The sequence below is a fragment of the Lissotriton vulgaris genome, chromosome 1_2 (assembly GCF_964263255.1).
Source record: "Lissotriton vulgaris chromosome 1_2, aLisVul1.2, whole genome shotgun sequence".
In the NCBI taxonomy this organism is placed as follows: domain Eukaryota; kingdom Metazoa; phylum Chordata; class Amphibia; order Caudata; family Salamandridae; genus Lissotriton; species Lissotriton vulgaris.
This window is the reverse complement of record NC_141686.1, coordinates 43,948,235-43,963,244: the sequence shown is the minus strand read 5'-3', so window position 1 is coordinate 43,963,244 and position 15,010 is coordinate 43,948,235. Positions and strand designations below refer to the sequence as shown.

At 55.4% G+C, this 15,010-nt stretch overlaps 1 protein-coding gene across 3 annotated transcripts in view; it reads right to left on the bottom strand.

Annotated features, from left to right (window-relative positions):
• Positions 1-14,676, bottom strand: part of LOC147733896 (uncharacterized) — a 254,485-nt gene extending 239,809 nt beyond the window's left edge. For 2 of the 3 annotated variants that reach the window (XM_086952795.1, XM_086952796.1), the window contains exon 1: positions 14,499-14,676. In XM_086952795.1, coding sequence (XP_086808921.1) covers positions 14,499-14,580 — 82 coding nt within the window. In that variant the 5' untranslated portion in view covers positions 14,581-14,676. The remainder of the gene's footprint in view (positions 1-14,498) is intronic. The other variant, XM_086952794.1, reaches the window with a different exon arrangement.
• Positions 14,677-15,010: the final 334 nt, after the last annotated feature.

The window sequence follows — 15,010 nt, the reverse complement described above, 5'->3', positions numbered from 1 at the left end:
GTCAGGGAATACGCTTAAGGCACCTCTGATGTCGAAGGAAGCTGGGGTTATTTATTCTGGAATTAGAAGTGCATCCAGCAAGCTCACCCTGTAGAACGTTGCATACTTACAGCACATCTGGTATTGTGCCACTCACTTCTCTGAAATGCATCTTCCAGTCGGTCACACATTTTCAATGCACGCTGAACTGTTTGACACATTTCACACTCTGCAAACTTTCAGCATGTGATGCAGCTGACATTGCATCCTGAAACATGTCACACAATTTGCTGCCGGTGGTTAAATTAGGTAAACACCCGACACTGAGATACGTTGCAATCTTAGGTTATGAGTTTTGGATCTATGACAGAATTTCGACAGACAGAATTTCGACCTACACAAATATCGGCGTAATTCTATCGATAGCAAAAATATCGACGCCCTATGTACAACATGGTAAGTACCAAAATATCGAAAAAATAATATCGATGTTAAAAATATCGTTGTAAAATATATCGATTTTTTTGGGATTTAAAATAACATAAAAAATACTGTAAATAATACTTATTAATTACTTAAACATATTTAAATATATGTAATAATGGTAAAAAAAATAATATTACATATTTAATTTTAAAAAAAATTAAAAATCATATATAATATATACTTACTTAACAATAATTACTATTCCCACTCCAGTGGGTGCAACAGTAGGGAAAACTGACCCTGAACACTAAAAATACCCCTTTACACAAAAACCTAAAACTGACCCTGAACCCTAAAAATACCCCTTTACCCAAAAACTGAAAACTGACCCTGAACCCAAAAAATACCCCTTTACCCAAGAACTGAAAACTGACCCTGAACCCAAAAAATACCCCTTTACCCAAAAACTGAAAACTGTCCCTGAACCCTAAAAATACCCCTTTACCCAAAAACTGAAAACTGACCCTGAACCCTAAAAATACCCCTTTACCCAAAAACTGAAAACTGACCCTGAACCCTAAAAATACTCCTTTACCCAAAAACTAAAAACTGACCCTGAACCCTAAAAATACCCCTTTAGGGTAATTACTAAAAACTGACTCTGAATCCGAAAAATACCCCTTTACCCCAAAAACCAAAACTGACCCAGAACACTAAAAATACCCCTTTACCCAAAAACCCAAAACTGACCCTGAACCCTAAAAATACTCCTTTACCCAAAATTAATTAATATTACAATTAAATTACTTCCCACCCTATTCCCCTATAAACCCACAACCCGCTCCAGTAGTAAAACCTATAATTTAGTTAAAAATATACATAAATTATCAATTAATTATTCTATTAATCAATTAAAATAATTCATTGCCAATTAATATTTAATAGCAAAATAAATTAATCATTAAAAAATAATTATTTCATTACAAATAAATTACTTCCCACCCTATTCCCCTATAAACCCACAACCCGCTCCAGTAGTAAAACATATAATTTACTTTAAAAAATACATAAATTATCAATTAATTAATCAATTAATCAATTAGAATAATGAATTGCCAATTAATATTGAATTGCAAAATAAATTAATCATTAAAAAATAGTTATTTAATTACAAATAAATTACTTCCCACCCTATTCCCCTATAAACCCACAACCCGCTCCAGTAGTAAAACATATAATTTACTTAAAAATATACATACATTATCAATTAATTAATCAATTAATCAATTAAAATAATTCATTGCCAATTAATATTTAATTGCAAAATAAATTAATCATTAAAAGATAATTATTTAATTACAAATAAATTACTTCCCACCCTATTCCCCTATAAACCCACAACCCGCTCCAGTAGTAAAACATATTATTTACTTTTATATATTTTTTATTTATAAAAACATATTAAACACATATTATAACAATTAATTTAAATACTTAACTAAAATTTCTAACACATATTAGTAAATCGAAATTACTTACATCGATATATATGCTATCGATATAAGTAATTTCGATATTACTTACCTTAGGGTCGATATTCTGGCCATCGATATTCTGGACATCGATATTCTGTCCCATCGATATTAGCAACTCGATATAAGTGTAAGTCGAAATTAAAAAATCGATATTTTGACTGTTTACCATGAATTTGAATCCGACAAGGTAGATTTAACCTTAATGTAGGTGCGTAAATCTAAAGTGCCCGCTGAGTGGGGGACTCATTGCAGCTATATCCGACCTCCTCCCGGGGTATCGCACACCCACTGGCCATCTAGGCCTAATGGCCCTTACAACTTTCAGATTTTTCCAGGACCCGCATATGTGCAGCTTTAGCTCCTCCACCTGTTTATTCCAGTTTTTTTTTTTACAGCTCTAGGACCCAGCTGCCTCCTTCCTAGCATCAGGCACAGAGCCCAGGTGCCACTTTTCGGTATGTCCTCTTGGAAATCTGGAATCTACTTGGTTCGGAGTCTTCCTTCAGCGTCACCCCATGGTTCTCAAGGCAGGTTAAAGTGCCTACCAGCACTCCCATTGTCACTTGCAGGGTGCCTGTGCATCAAGCAGGAGTCATGTGGTACCACAGGACCAGTCCACAGACCTTAGTTCATAGGATCACTCTCCTTCAGGGTCACAAGCAAGTCCGTCCTCTATAGTCTTGCAATGGGAGTGACATGAGCCCTTAGGCTTATAAGCAGGAAGTCCTCCCAGGCAGGGGTGTGTCAGCACATTGGTCTGTCTTCTTTCCTCTGGAGTTACCTTTCTTCTCATTTTTGTTTTTGTTTGATCTGTTTAATAAAGATTTTTTGTTGCGAACATATAAAGAAGTAGAGATAAAAAATCAGGGCTAAATCACAAGGTAGTTGTAAAAAAACATCATTACATTTGTCAATTTTACATGATTTAAGGCGGCATAAAGCATTTCCCATTAGTCAAATAACCTCTACCCACTAATCAGAATGTTGCGTCATCACATTATTGTACAATAAAGAAAATTGCAGTTGAACAATTCTAGTCCATCACAAATATACAATACTTAAGGCTTCACTCCGCCTTATATTTGGAAAAAGGGGACCCCTATATAAAACTGTTACACTTGCTATACATAGGGAAAATACAAGATTAGGAAAGGTCTATAGCTAAGTGACAAGGTAGATATAAATGATTGTTTTGATATTTTTGAAACGTAAAGCCAAAGATGTTGTCCACCTCATATATTTAAATACTGTATGAATGTCCAACTGTATATAACAACAATGACCATAAAGTATTTCTGATATAACTTTATTGTTCTTTTTTGTGTATATATATATATATAAGCTTTTATATTCTTTTTTTCTTCTTTTTGTGATATTGTTTTGTTTTTTAGAGAATTCGTTTTTGTTATATGATATTCAGTTAAAATTGCATAGAAAAAATCTTTTTGTAACATAGAAAAAATGTATACAAACTCAATAGACAAACAACTCATATCGAATGTTGAAGGCAATGCGGTAGACACCACTACGCGCATTTCGGCTCTTAAGCCTTCTTCAGGTGACCGTCTATTGTTGGAATTTCAGAATATGGATAAGTCAGCATAAAATATGGCGGATTTATTCAATTAGTCGAACAAAACTGCTTCTTGAAGTCTCAGGAACGATGAAGCTTAATCCTGGTGGCGTATTAGTTGGTAAATAAATGCGACGTCTTTGCCGGTTTGGCGGTCGGGAACTGTCGCGTTCCTACACTACCAGGAGTCTTCAACCACTCTCTCCGATATCACGGACCAAAACAAAGATACACAGATTTTGGCTCCTGGAAATCAATCTCCAGCTTATTTTAAGATGTTCGATCTATTCTGAGATTTATTACCTGCTAGTTTTGCGAACCAAAGTCCAAACGTGGAGAAAACCAACTCTTTCTGATAACGTCCCTCACGGCATTATATTCTCTGGCTGAAGCCAATAATTACTGTAAAGATATCATTCTAATCCTTCAACCAAACTATCAAATCCTCTTTTACCACGTGTCTGGAATTTATTTAGCGGGGGTGGAGGAGAGTCGCGCGGTGGTGGAGGAGGAGGAGGAGGAAGAGAGTCGCGCGGTGGTGGAGGAGGAGGAGGAGGAAGAGAGTCGCGCGGTGGTGGAGGAGGAGGAGGAGGAAGAGAGTCGCGCGGTGGTGGAGGAGGAGGAGGAGGAAGAGAGTCGCGCGGTGGTGGAGGAGGAGGAAGAGAGTCGCGCGGTGGTGGAGGAGGAGGAAGAGAGTCGCGCGGTGGTGGAGGAGGAGGAAGAGAGTCGCGCGGTGGTGGAGGAGGAGGAGGAAGAGAGTCGCGCGGTGGTGGAGGAGGAGGAGGAAGAGAGTCGCGCGGTGGTGGAGGAGGAGGAGGAAGAGAGTCGCGCGGTGGTGGAGGAGGAGGAAGAGAGTCGCGCGGTGGTGGAGGAGGGTCGCGCGGTGGGTGGAGGAGGGTCGCGCGGTGGGTGGAGGAGGGTCGCGCGGTGGGTGGAGGAGGGTCGCGCGGTGGGTGGAGGAGGGTCGCGCGGTGGGTGGAGCAGGGTCGCGCGGGGGGGTGGAGCAGGGTCGCGCGGGGGGGTGGAGCAGGGTCGCGCGGGGGGGTGGAGCAGGGTCGCGCGGGGGGGGTGGAGGAGGGTCGCGCGGGGGGGGTGGAGGAGGGTCGCGCGGGGGGGTGGAGGAGGGTCGCGCGGGGGGGTGGAGGAGGGTCGCGCGGGGGGGTGGAGGAGGGTCGCGCGGGGGGGTGGAGGAGGGTCGCGCGGGGGGGTGGAGGAGGGTCGCGCGGGGGGGTGGAGGAGGGTCGCGGGGGGGGGGTGGAGGAGGGTCGCGCGGGGGGGGGTGGAGGAGGGTCGCGCGGGGGGGGGTGGAGGAGGGTCGCGCGGGGGGGGGTGGAGGAGGGTCGCGCGGGGGGGGGTGGAGGAGGGTCGCGCGGGGGGGGGTGGAGGAGGGTCGCGCGGGGGGGGGTGGAGGAGGGTCGCGGGGGGGGGTGGAGGAGGGTCGCGCGGGGGGGGGTGGAGGAGGGTCGCGCGGGGGGGGGTGGAGGAGGGTCGCGCGGGGGGGTGGAGCAGGGTCGCGCGGGGGGGTGGAGCAGGGTCGCGCGGGGGGGTGGAGCAGGGTCGCGCGGGGGGGTGGAGCAGGGTCGCGCGGGGGGGTGGAGCAGGGTCGCGCGGGGGGGTGGAGCAGGGTCGCGCGGGGGGGTGGAGCAGGGTCGCGCGGGGGGGTGGAGCAGGGTCGCGCGGGGGGGGTGGAGCAGGGTCGCGCGGGGGGGGTGGAGCAGGGTCGCGCGGGGGGGTGGAGCAGGGTCGCGCGGGGGGGTGGAGCAGGGTCGCGCGGGGGGGTGGAGCAGGGTCGCGCGGGGGGGTGGAGCAGGGTCGCGCGGGGGGGTGGAGCAGGGTCGCGCGGGGGGGTGGAGCAGGGTCGCGCGGGGGGGTGGAGCAGGGTCGCGCGGGGGGGTGGAGCAGGGTCGCGCGGGGGGGTGGAGCAGGGTCGCGCGGGGGGGTGGAGCAGGGTCGCGCGGGGGGGTGGAGCAGGGTCGCGCGGGGGGGTGGAGCAGGGTCGCGCGGGGGGGTGGAGCAGGGTCGCGCGGGGGGGTGGAGCAGGGTCGCGCGGGGGGGTGGAGCAGGGTCGCGCGGGGGGGTGGAGCAGGGTCGCGCGGGGGGGTGGAGCAGGGTCGCGCGGGGGGGTGGAGCAGGGTCGCGCGGGGGGGTGGAGCAGGGTCGCGCGGGGGGGTGGAGCAGGGTCGCGCGGGGGGGTGGAGCAGGGTCGCGCGGGGGGGTGGAGCAGGGTCGCGCGGGGGGGTGGAGCAGGGTCGCGCGGGGGGGTGGAGCAGGGTCGCGCGGGGGGGTGGAGCAGGGTCGCGCGGGGGGGTGGAGCAGGGTCGCGCGGGGGGGTGGAGCAGGGTCGCGCGGGGGGGTGGAGCAGGGTCGCGCGGGGGGGTGGAGCAGGGTCGCGCGGGGGGGTGGAGCAGGGTCGCGCGGGGGGGTGGAGCAGGGTCGCGCGGGGGGGTGGAGCAGGGTCGCGCGGGGGGGTGGAGCAGGGTCGCGCGGGGGGGTGGAGCAGGGTCGCGCGGGGGGGTGGAGCAGGGTCGCGCGGGGGGGTGGAGCAGGGTCGCGCGGGGGGGTGGAGCAGGGTCGCGCGGGGGGGTGGAGCAGGGTCGCGCGGGGGGGTGGAGCAGGGTCGCGCGGGGGGGTGGAGCAGGGTCGCGCGGGGGGGTGGAGCAGGGTCGCGCGGGGGGGTGGAGCAGGGTCGCGCGGGGGGGTGGAGCAGGGTCGCGCGGGGGGGTGGAGCAGGGTCGCGCGGGGGGGTGGAGCAGGGTCGCGCGGGGGGGTGGAGCAGGGTCGCGCGGGGGGGTGGAGCAGGGTCGCGCGGGGGGGTGGAGCAGGGTCGCGCGGGGGGGTGGAGCAGGGTCGCGCGGGGGGGTGGAGCAGGGTCGCGCGGGGGGGTGGAGCAGGGTCGCGCGGGGGGGTGGAGCAGGGTCGCGCGGGGGGGTGGAGCAGGGTCGCGCGGGGGGGTGGAGCAGGGTCGCGCGGGGGGGTGGAGCAGGGTCGCGCGGGGGGGTGGAGCAGGGTCGCGCGGGGGGGTGGAGCAGGGTCGCGCGGGGGGGTGGAGCAGGGTCGCGCGGGGGGGTGGAGCAGGGTCGCGCGGGGGGGTGGAGCAGGGTCGCGCGGGGGGGTGGAGCAGGGTCGCGCGGGGGGGTGGAGCAGGGTCGCGCGGGGGGGTGGAGCAGGGTCGCGCGGGGGGGTGGAGCAGGGTCGCGCGGGGGGGTGGAGCAGGGTCGCGCGGGGGGGTGGAGCAGGGTCGCGCGGGGGGGTGGAGCAGGGTCGCGCGGGGGGGTGGAGCAGGGTCGCGCGGGGGGGTGGAGCAGGGTCGCGCGGGGGGGTGGAGCAGGGTCGCGCGGGGGGGTGGAGCAGGGTCGCGCGGGGGGGTGGAGCAGGGTCGCGCGGGGGGGTGGAGCAGGGTCGCGCGGGGGGGTGGAGCAGGGTCGCGCGGGGGGGTGGAGCAGGGTCGCGCGGGGGGGTGGAGCAGGGTCGCGCGGGGGGGTGGAGCAGGGTCGCGCGGGGGGGTGGAGCAGGGTCGCGCGGGGGGGTGGAGCAGGGTCGCGCGGGGGGGTGGAGCAGGGTCGCGCGGGGGGGTGGAGCAGGGTCGCGCGGGGGGGTGGAGCAGGGTCGCGCGGGGGGGTGGAGCAGGGTCGCGCGGGGGGGTGGAGCAGGGTCGCGCGGGGGGGTGGAGCAGGGTCGCGCGGGGGGGTGGAGCAGGGTCGCGCGGGGGGGTGGAGCAGGGTCGCGCGGGGGGGTGGAGCAGGGTCGCGCGGGGGGGTGGAGCAGGGTCGCGCGGGGGGGTGGAGCAGGGTCGCGCGGGGGGGTGGAGCAGGGTCGCGCGGGGGGGTGGAGCAGGGTCGCGCGGGGGGGTGGAGCAGGGTCGCGCGGGGGGGTGGAGCAGGGTCGCGCGGGGGGGTGGAGCAGGGTCGCGCGGGGGGGTGGAGCAGGGTCGCGCGGGGGGGTGGAGCAGGGTCGCGCGGGGGGGTGGAGCAGGGTCGCGCGGGGGGGTGGAGCAGGGTCGCGCGGGGGGGTGGAGCAGGGTCGCGCGGGGGGGTGGAGCAGGGTCGCGCGGGGGGGTGGAGCAGGGTCGCGCGGGGGGGTGGAGCAGGGTCGCGCGGGGGGGTGGAGCAGGGTCGCGCGGGGGGGTGGAGCAGGGTCGCGCGGGGGGGTGGAGCAGGGTCGCGCGGGGGGGTGGAGCAGGGTCGCGCGGGGGGGTGGAGCAGGGTCGCGCGGGGGGGTGGAGCAGGGTCGCGCGGGGGGGTGGAGCAGGGTCGCGCGGGGGGGTGGAGCAGGGTCGCGCGGGGGGGTGGAGCAGGGTCGCGCGGGGGGGTGGAGCAGGGTCGCGCGGGGGGGTGGAGCAGGGTCGCGCGGGGGGGTGGAGCAGGGTCGCGCGGGGGGGTGGAGCAGGGTCGCGCGGGGGGGTGGAGCAGGGTCGCGCGGGGGGGTGGAGCAGGGTCGCGCGGGGGGGTGGAGCAGGGTCGCGCGGGGGGGTGGAGCAGGGTCGCGCGGGGGGGTGGAGCAGGGTCGCGCGGGGGGGTGGAGCAGGGTCGCGCGGGGGGGTGGAGCAGGGTCGCGCGGGGGGGTGGAGCAGGGTCGCGCGGGGGGGTGGAGCAGGGTCGCGCGGGGGGGTGGAGCAGGGTCGCGCGGGGGGGTGGAGCAGGGTCGCGCGGGGGGGTGGAGCAGGGTCGCGCGGGGGGGTGGAGCAGGGTCGCGCGGGGGGGTGGAGCAGGGTCGCGCGGGGGGGTGGAGGAGGGTCGCGCGGGGGGGTGGAGGAGGGTCGCGCGGGGGGGTGGAGGAGGGTCGCGCGGGGGGGTGGAGGAGGGTCGCGCGGGGGGGGTGGAGGAGGGTCGCGTGGAGGAGGGTCGCGCGGGGGGTGGAGGAGGGGCGCAAGGAGGTTCGCGCGGGGGTGGTGGAGGGTCACGCCGGGGGGGGGGGGTGGAGGGTCACCGTGTGGGGCAGAGGGTTGTGTGGGGGGGTGGAGTGTTGCATGGGGGCGGAGGGTCATGTGGGGGTGGAGGGTCACGTGGGGGGGTGGAGGGTCGGCCGGAGGGGGTAGAGGGTCATGGGGGGAGGGTCACACAGGGGGCGGAGGGTCACGCACGGGGTGTATGGTCATGCAGGGATAAAGGGTCGTGCAGTGGTGGAGCGTCGTGCGGTGGTGGAGGGCCCCACAGTGGTGAGGGGTTGTACAGTGGTGGAGGGTCACGCCGGGGGGATGGAGGGTCACCGTGTGGGGGTGGAGGGTTGCGTGGGGGGGCGGAGTGTTGCGCGGGGTGGAAGGTCGCGTGGGTAGGGTGGAGGGTCACGTAGGAGGGTGGAGGGTCGCGCAAGGGGGTGGAGGGTCGCGCAAGGGGGTGGAGGGTCGCGCAAGGGGGGTGGAGGGTCACACAGGGGGGGTGGAGGGTCACACAGGGGGGGGTGGAGGGTCATGCAGGGGGGGAGGGTCACGTAGGGGGTGGAGGTTTGCAAAGTCGTGCGGGGGTGGAGGGTCGTGTGTGGGTGGAGGGTCGTGCGGTGGTGGAGGGACGCATTGGGGCAGAGGGTAGCGCTGGGGTGGAGGGTCGCGGGGGCCGAGAGGGTCAAGAAGGGGGGGCGAGAGGGTCACGCCGGGGGCGGCGGAGGGTAGTGCAGCGGCGGAGGGTCGCACGCGGGCGCGGATGGTCATGGAGGGTGGTGCAGGGGGGTGGAGGGTCGCACGGGGTGGAGGGTGACACGGGGGTGAAGGGTGACACGGGGTGGAGGGTGACATGGGGGTGGAGGGTGACACGGGGTGGAGGGTGACAAGGGGGGTGGAGGGTGACACATGGGGTGGAGGGTGACACGTAGGGTGGAGGGTCACGCCGGGAGGTGAAGGGTCACGCGGGGGGTTGAGGGTCACGCCGGGGGGGGGGGTGGAGGGTCACGCCGGGGGGGGTGGAGGGTCACGCCAGGGGGGTGGAGGGTCCAGCCGGGGGGGGTGTGAGGGTCATGCGGGGGTCGGATGGTCACGCCGGGGGGGTGGAGGGTCACGCCGGGGGGGTTGAGGGTCACGCCGGGGGGGTGGACGGTCACACCGGGGGGGGTGGAGGGTCACGCGGGGGTGGAGGGTTATGTATGAGGAATGCTTGAAGGTGGATCAGCTACCAGTGGATCAACGGTTAGCTACCATTGTGGTAATTCACAAGCCGGGTAAATCGGCGTAAAGCTGTATTTCCTACAGACTCATCTCGCTGATAATGTAGAGGCAAAGGTTTTGGCAAAGGTCCTGGCTAACAGGTTAGTGACTGTTATCACATCATTGATCCACCCGGACCAATCTGGGTTTATGCCAGGGAGAAACACGGCCCTCAATATCCGGCATGTACACAACGTGATGGCTCGAAGGGAATACATTGAGGAAGATGCTGCAGTGCTGTCTCTTGATGCCTCAATGGCCTTTGATTCCATAGAATGGCCTTATTTATACGAAGTCCTGGAAAGGGTGAGATTGGGCCCTAAATTTGTAGCCTGGGTAAGGCTGCTATACACTGATGTCCTGGGGCAGGTGAGGGTTAACGGCTACACGTCCCGGACATTTGAGCTACGTAGGGGCACTAGACAGGGATGCCCGCTGTCCCCGCTGCTATTCTCCCTTTTACTGGAGCCCCACGCTGCCTGGGTGCAGAGATGCGCTGGACGGCCGATGTAGAGGATCGTATATCTTTATATGCGGATGACATTTTGCTGTATTTAGCCAGACAGAGAGCTTTGAACTGGATTTGGGAGTCCATTGGAAGCCAGTGCAGCTTTCTGATCGTGACACTGGCACAGCATCTACGGGGAAGACCTACCAAGGTCCTTGCTGCCAAGTTATGAACTCTCTGCAGACGTGCTATCTCGGCTTTGTTTGCGCCCAAAAACAGCACACTGGCGTAGTCCAGACGTGAGAGAATGGTATATACCAGAGTCGTCCCCATTAGAGGACCGGCTGTTGGATGGGCCTTTGAAAGCCAAAGCGATATCTCTCACATATAAAAAGCTGTGTAATAATCTACTGGACACCTTTCCAAAGCTTAGGGAGAAGTGGCAGGATGACTTGGGCCCGATAAGTGACGATGACTGGCAGGCGGCCCATATGTTCCCTCAGGAGGCGGCCTTCACACTGAAATTCAGGCTCATACAGCTTAGGATACTTCACCGATCATATACGACAGGGAAGACCTTGGCAAAAATAGGCTCCAGACCGGACGATTTATGTCTGAGGGGATGTGGACAGCAGGCCACCTTTTATCATATTCTGTGGAGCTGCCCAAAGATACGTATCCTCTGGGAGGGAGCTTCAGAGCATATGCAGACGGCCTTGAGTAAGGAGGTAGTGTTGACGCCACAACTAGGACTGCTGAACGTATGGGAGGCGAAGGATCTCACCGAAATTGAACAACAATTTGCAACACTGGGATACACTTTGGTCAAACGTGAGCTGGCAAGAGGATGGGGGAGATCAAACCCGCCGCCCCTTACCGGATTTGCAAAAGAGCTCGACAGGTGCATAGTGGCAGAAACCGAAGTTTTTGTGGCTAAGGGGTACCCTAAAAAGTGGGACCAGAAGTAGTCAATGTGGAATAAGTATTGTGAGGATATTTGTGTGTCCCCTATGGTGGAATTGGAGATGCATAGACGTACTGAATATGATGACAATGAGTGATGTATATTCTGTAATAATGTTTTCCTAGACGTTATATTGCTTGATTTGCTAATGTCATCTAATTATATCTGTATGGCCGTAATTAAACCAATAAACAAATAAAAAAAAATTAATTGTTATTTTATACTGTTAATTCCCCAGGTTCTGCAGGATACTGGAACACCCCATTAGTTTTAATGAGAGCTGTATCATGGCTGAGTCATAAGATTTGAGTCAGGCTGCATGACAACTGGTTGTGCTTTTGTAATCTCGTAGCATCACTTCCGTAGAGCCCAGGCAGATGTTGGAGTAGGGGTCAGACATGGGTGTCAGTACCAGGGCATTAACCTGTCCCAGTGAAGTTTATATCTGTATTAGGTCAACCAGGACTAACAAGGATCTTGGGCCTGAAGTAGAAGTCTGTATTGTGGTAAATGGTCACATTGGGAGAGAAGGCACTGGGGGAGGACCGATGAGTCGTACCCTGTCTGGAGGCCCTTCAGGGTTCTGTGGGGTCTGAAGGAATGCTTGAGCGAGCCAGAAATGCTCTAAAGATGTGTAGAATGGCATTGTTAAAGGTCTCAAATTGCATGGGGTCGAATGCCAGGGGAATTTAGGGCGTGTTGGACCTAACTGAGGTAAAAGGTTCCATGGCCGGTGACATCGAGGGAGTATGACTTGAATCTTGATGTTCTTGTACTTTTTCTTTGGGGTTAGATTGACTGGATGGAGTAGAGTCATGCTCTGCATGTTTGTGCTTCGATTTTGACTTGCCTGAAGATTTCAGGCGAGAATTTGAGAGGGCACAGGAATAGTCCTGTGACCATGACTGAGCCCTTCGGCAGGAGCAGGACCTCTGTAAAGACCATGTCTTCGCCTTATGGTCAGTGATATACAACTTTCCTTTCTGGCTTCGAATTGCCTTTGGGTGTATTAGGGCTTCCAATTGGGGTTGGAGCAGAAGCACCAAAGGGACACCTTGTGCGGGTCTGTGACCACCATCTGCTTCCTGAAGTTGCAGCGAGGTTTGAATTCTGTTGTTTCGACGGGGACATTGTCCCTTAAAACACTGTGGAAAAATATTATTTAACACCAATAAAGGGGGAAGTCAAACTCTGGATCCCAGACGGAAGCCACAGAAAGAAAGGAACGGGCATTACTATGCAAGGGTGGCACTTATATGGAGCTATGCCCTGTCACATCCAGGGTGGTATTCGGTCAGAGCTTAGCTGCACAATGCCACCTGTCGCGCATGGCAACACTGATAGAACATTCTCAAGAGCTGGGCATCTTTATTTGTTTCTCTGACTTTGGCAACCCATCAAAAATCCACTCATGGCCCACCAATTGGTCGCGACCCACAGTTTGGGGAATTCTGTTCTAAGGTGAGAACTCTGCAATTAGAAGTATCCATCAGAAATGCATAATACAGTGAGTCACACATATTTACAGTCTTTTCAGTACTATGTCAGAAATTTGGCAACTTGTATTACTTTATGTAAAGTCTTTGGCGCTGCTTTCATTAGTGTGTCACACAGGTCAGAACTCCCTCCAGGCATGTGGAAGTGATTCCTGTAGTATGTCACTTTTGTAGCAGGTGGTTCTCCAATATGTCACAATTTTGGCTCTATACCATGCAGTAAGTCAAACACTCACAGAAGCACTCTCATCACGTAAAGCACTCCTACATTCACCAGTGCATATGTCAGACACTACCAGACTAGCAGTTACACTACTGACAGCACTCTCTCCCCCTTACAGATTAGCAGTCACATCCGACTGATGCAGTTTCACACACCTGGCTGTAACTAGGCACTCTCACGCCCCTCAAAGACCAGGGGCCTTATGTATGAACACTTTTTCCCATAGACACAGAATGGGCAAAACCCTTTGATACATCTGGCCCTAGCAGTCACTCAAAACCGAGCTAGTTTCACATTACAGACAGCACTGTCACAACCCTCTCAGAAAAGGAGCAAAGTCAGCAGGTTGGGCATATAACTCAAAGCGCCTTCTAATTGCTTGGTGATTTGGGGCCACATACATCGTTGTAACTTGCGGTCAGAAAAATCGCTAAAATTGCGATTACTTCAATTGCGATTACATTTAGGGAATAGCAAATTGCGATTCTCTGAATGCAGGGCAACAACCCCAAAAAAAATGCGATTTCGCAAATATAAAAGCAAATTACAATCAATTCAAAGTTGATGGTAATTTGCAAGAACTTTGAAAAATGCACAAAAGTGAATTTTTCAAAGGTCTATGTTGCGCACATATATGTCCTTGGGGCATGTGTGCGTGCAACATGTGTTGAAATTGGAATTTCAGGGGTGCATCAGGGTGTCCTTTTGGCACCCTTAAAATTGCATGCGCAATTTGCGAGTACCTATTTGGTACTCGCAAATTACGCATGCAATTCCCATTGATTCTTATGGGCCTCTAGGCCGATAGAAATAAATGGGAAACAATTCCTTATTTGCGAATCACAATTTGCGAGACGCAAATAAGGAATGTGTAGGAATCGCAATTTTTTTTGCGATTCCTACATGCATAAGCATTTGCGATTCCTTAAAAGCGATTTCTTAAAAATCACAATTTAGGAGTCGTAAATGCACAGTTTGATGCATGTGGCCTTTTGATTGTTGTATTGTGGATTGGCGATTTGGTGAATTTAAGAACTGTCAATGGGTGGATGAGCAGGTATGTAAGGATGAATGATAGGTGCATGGATGAATAGACAAGTGACTGCATCGATGGAAGTATTCATGCACACAGGTTTAGAGACCAGAATTATTGGCTTTGACAACGCTTGCTTGATATGACACACGTTTGGCAGTGAATGGTCCAATCTATCACGCACAGACCCCCATTAAAGGCCCATTTTTGTAGTGCGTCCTCCATTATGTGGTACATCTGGCATTGCTCCCTGCGGCATGTCACATTTTCAACCGTGCAGCCTCCCCTAAGTCGCATTTCTGGCAGCACACGCACCATCCTTTATGCCACTTTTAGCAGTGCGGACTCCACTGTGCCGCACATTTGACCCTATGCCGCACAATATGCATCTTTTACTTTGTCCCAGATGTGGCAATCGCTTCTGCCGCATGTCACACATTGGGCGGTGGGTCGCGTGCATGGCAGGGCGTGCTGCAGTATTCACACGCTGTTAATGTCACACACGCTAGCCACACACCTGTTCTTCTCTCCTGTAGTAATAAACACGTGATTTTATAGGGGACTGACATCTGTAAAATAGGTAACTTGCTTTGTATAGCTTAAAGGTCCGTCTTTGCTGCGAGTACAAAGGGAGGATGGTGTACCCACTAAATATTAAAATACTTCAGAATGCCTCTGCTTTACTTACCCAGTCGTGACTGTGCCAGGGCAAATCCAACAGAGACGAGAACAAGCAGCAGCTGTTTCATTTTAGCGTTTTCGGCCGGCATGTTTGTGAGAAAAACGGATGACTCAAACGAGAGTGCTGCACGGAGCGCTCAGGTGGGAGCAGCACCTGCTCTGGCGCCAGAAGCCTGCTTTTACCCGGCAGGTGACCTCGCGCAGCTTGCACGCGCCATGCCGCGCACTCACGCGATTGGCCTATTATCAAGGCCAACAGCTGCGGCTTTCCCAAAGAGAAGAGGAAGGGGGCGAGGGGGGCTGCCAGAAGTGGAAAACAATGAACTCCTGCATGCCATAAATGGGTGGCAGCAGATGGAAGGTCGCGTCATAAGGGGCGAGGTCATGAAAAGCAGGGCCTGACAGGCAATTTATAAACGTATGTTTTTAAAAACTACCACAAAAGAAATTTACAAGGACTCATGTAACATTAAATCTGTTCTTGCTGTTTTGATTGGTCGCCAACATGCTGAATTACAA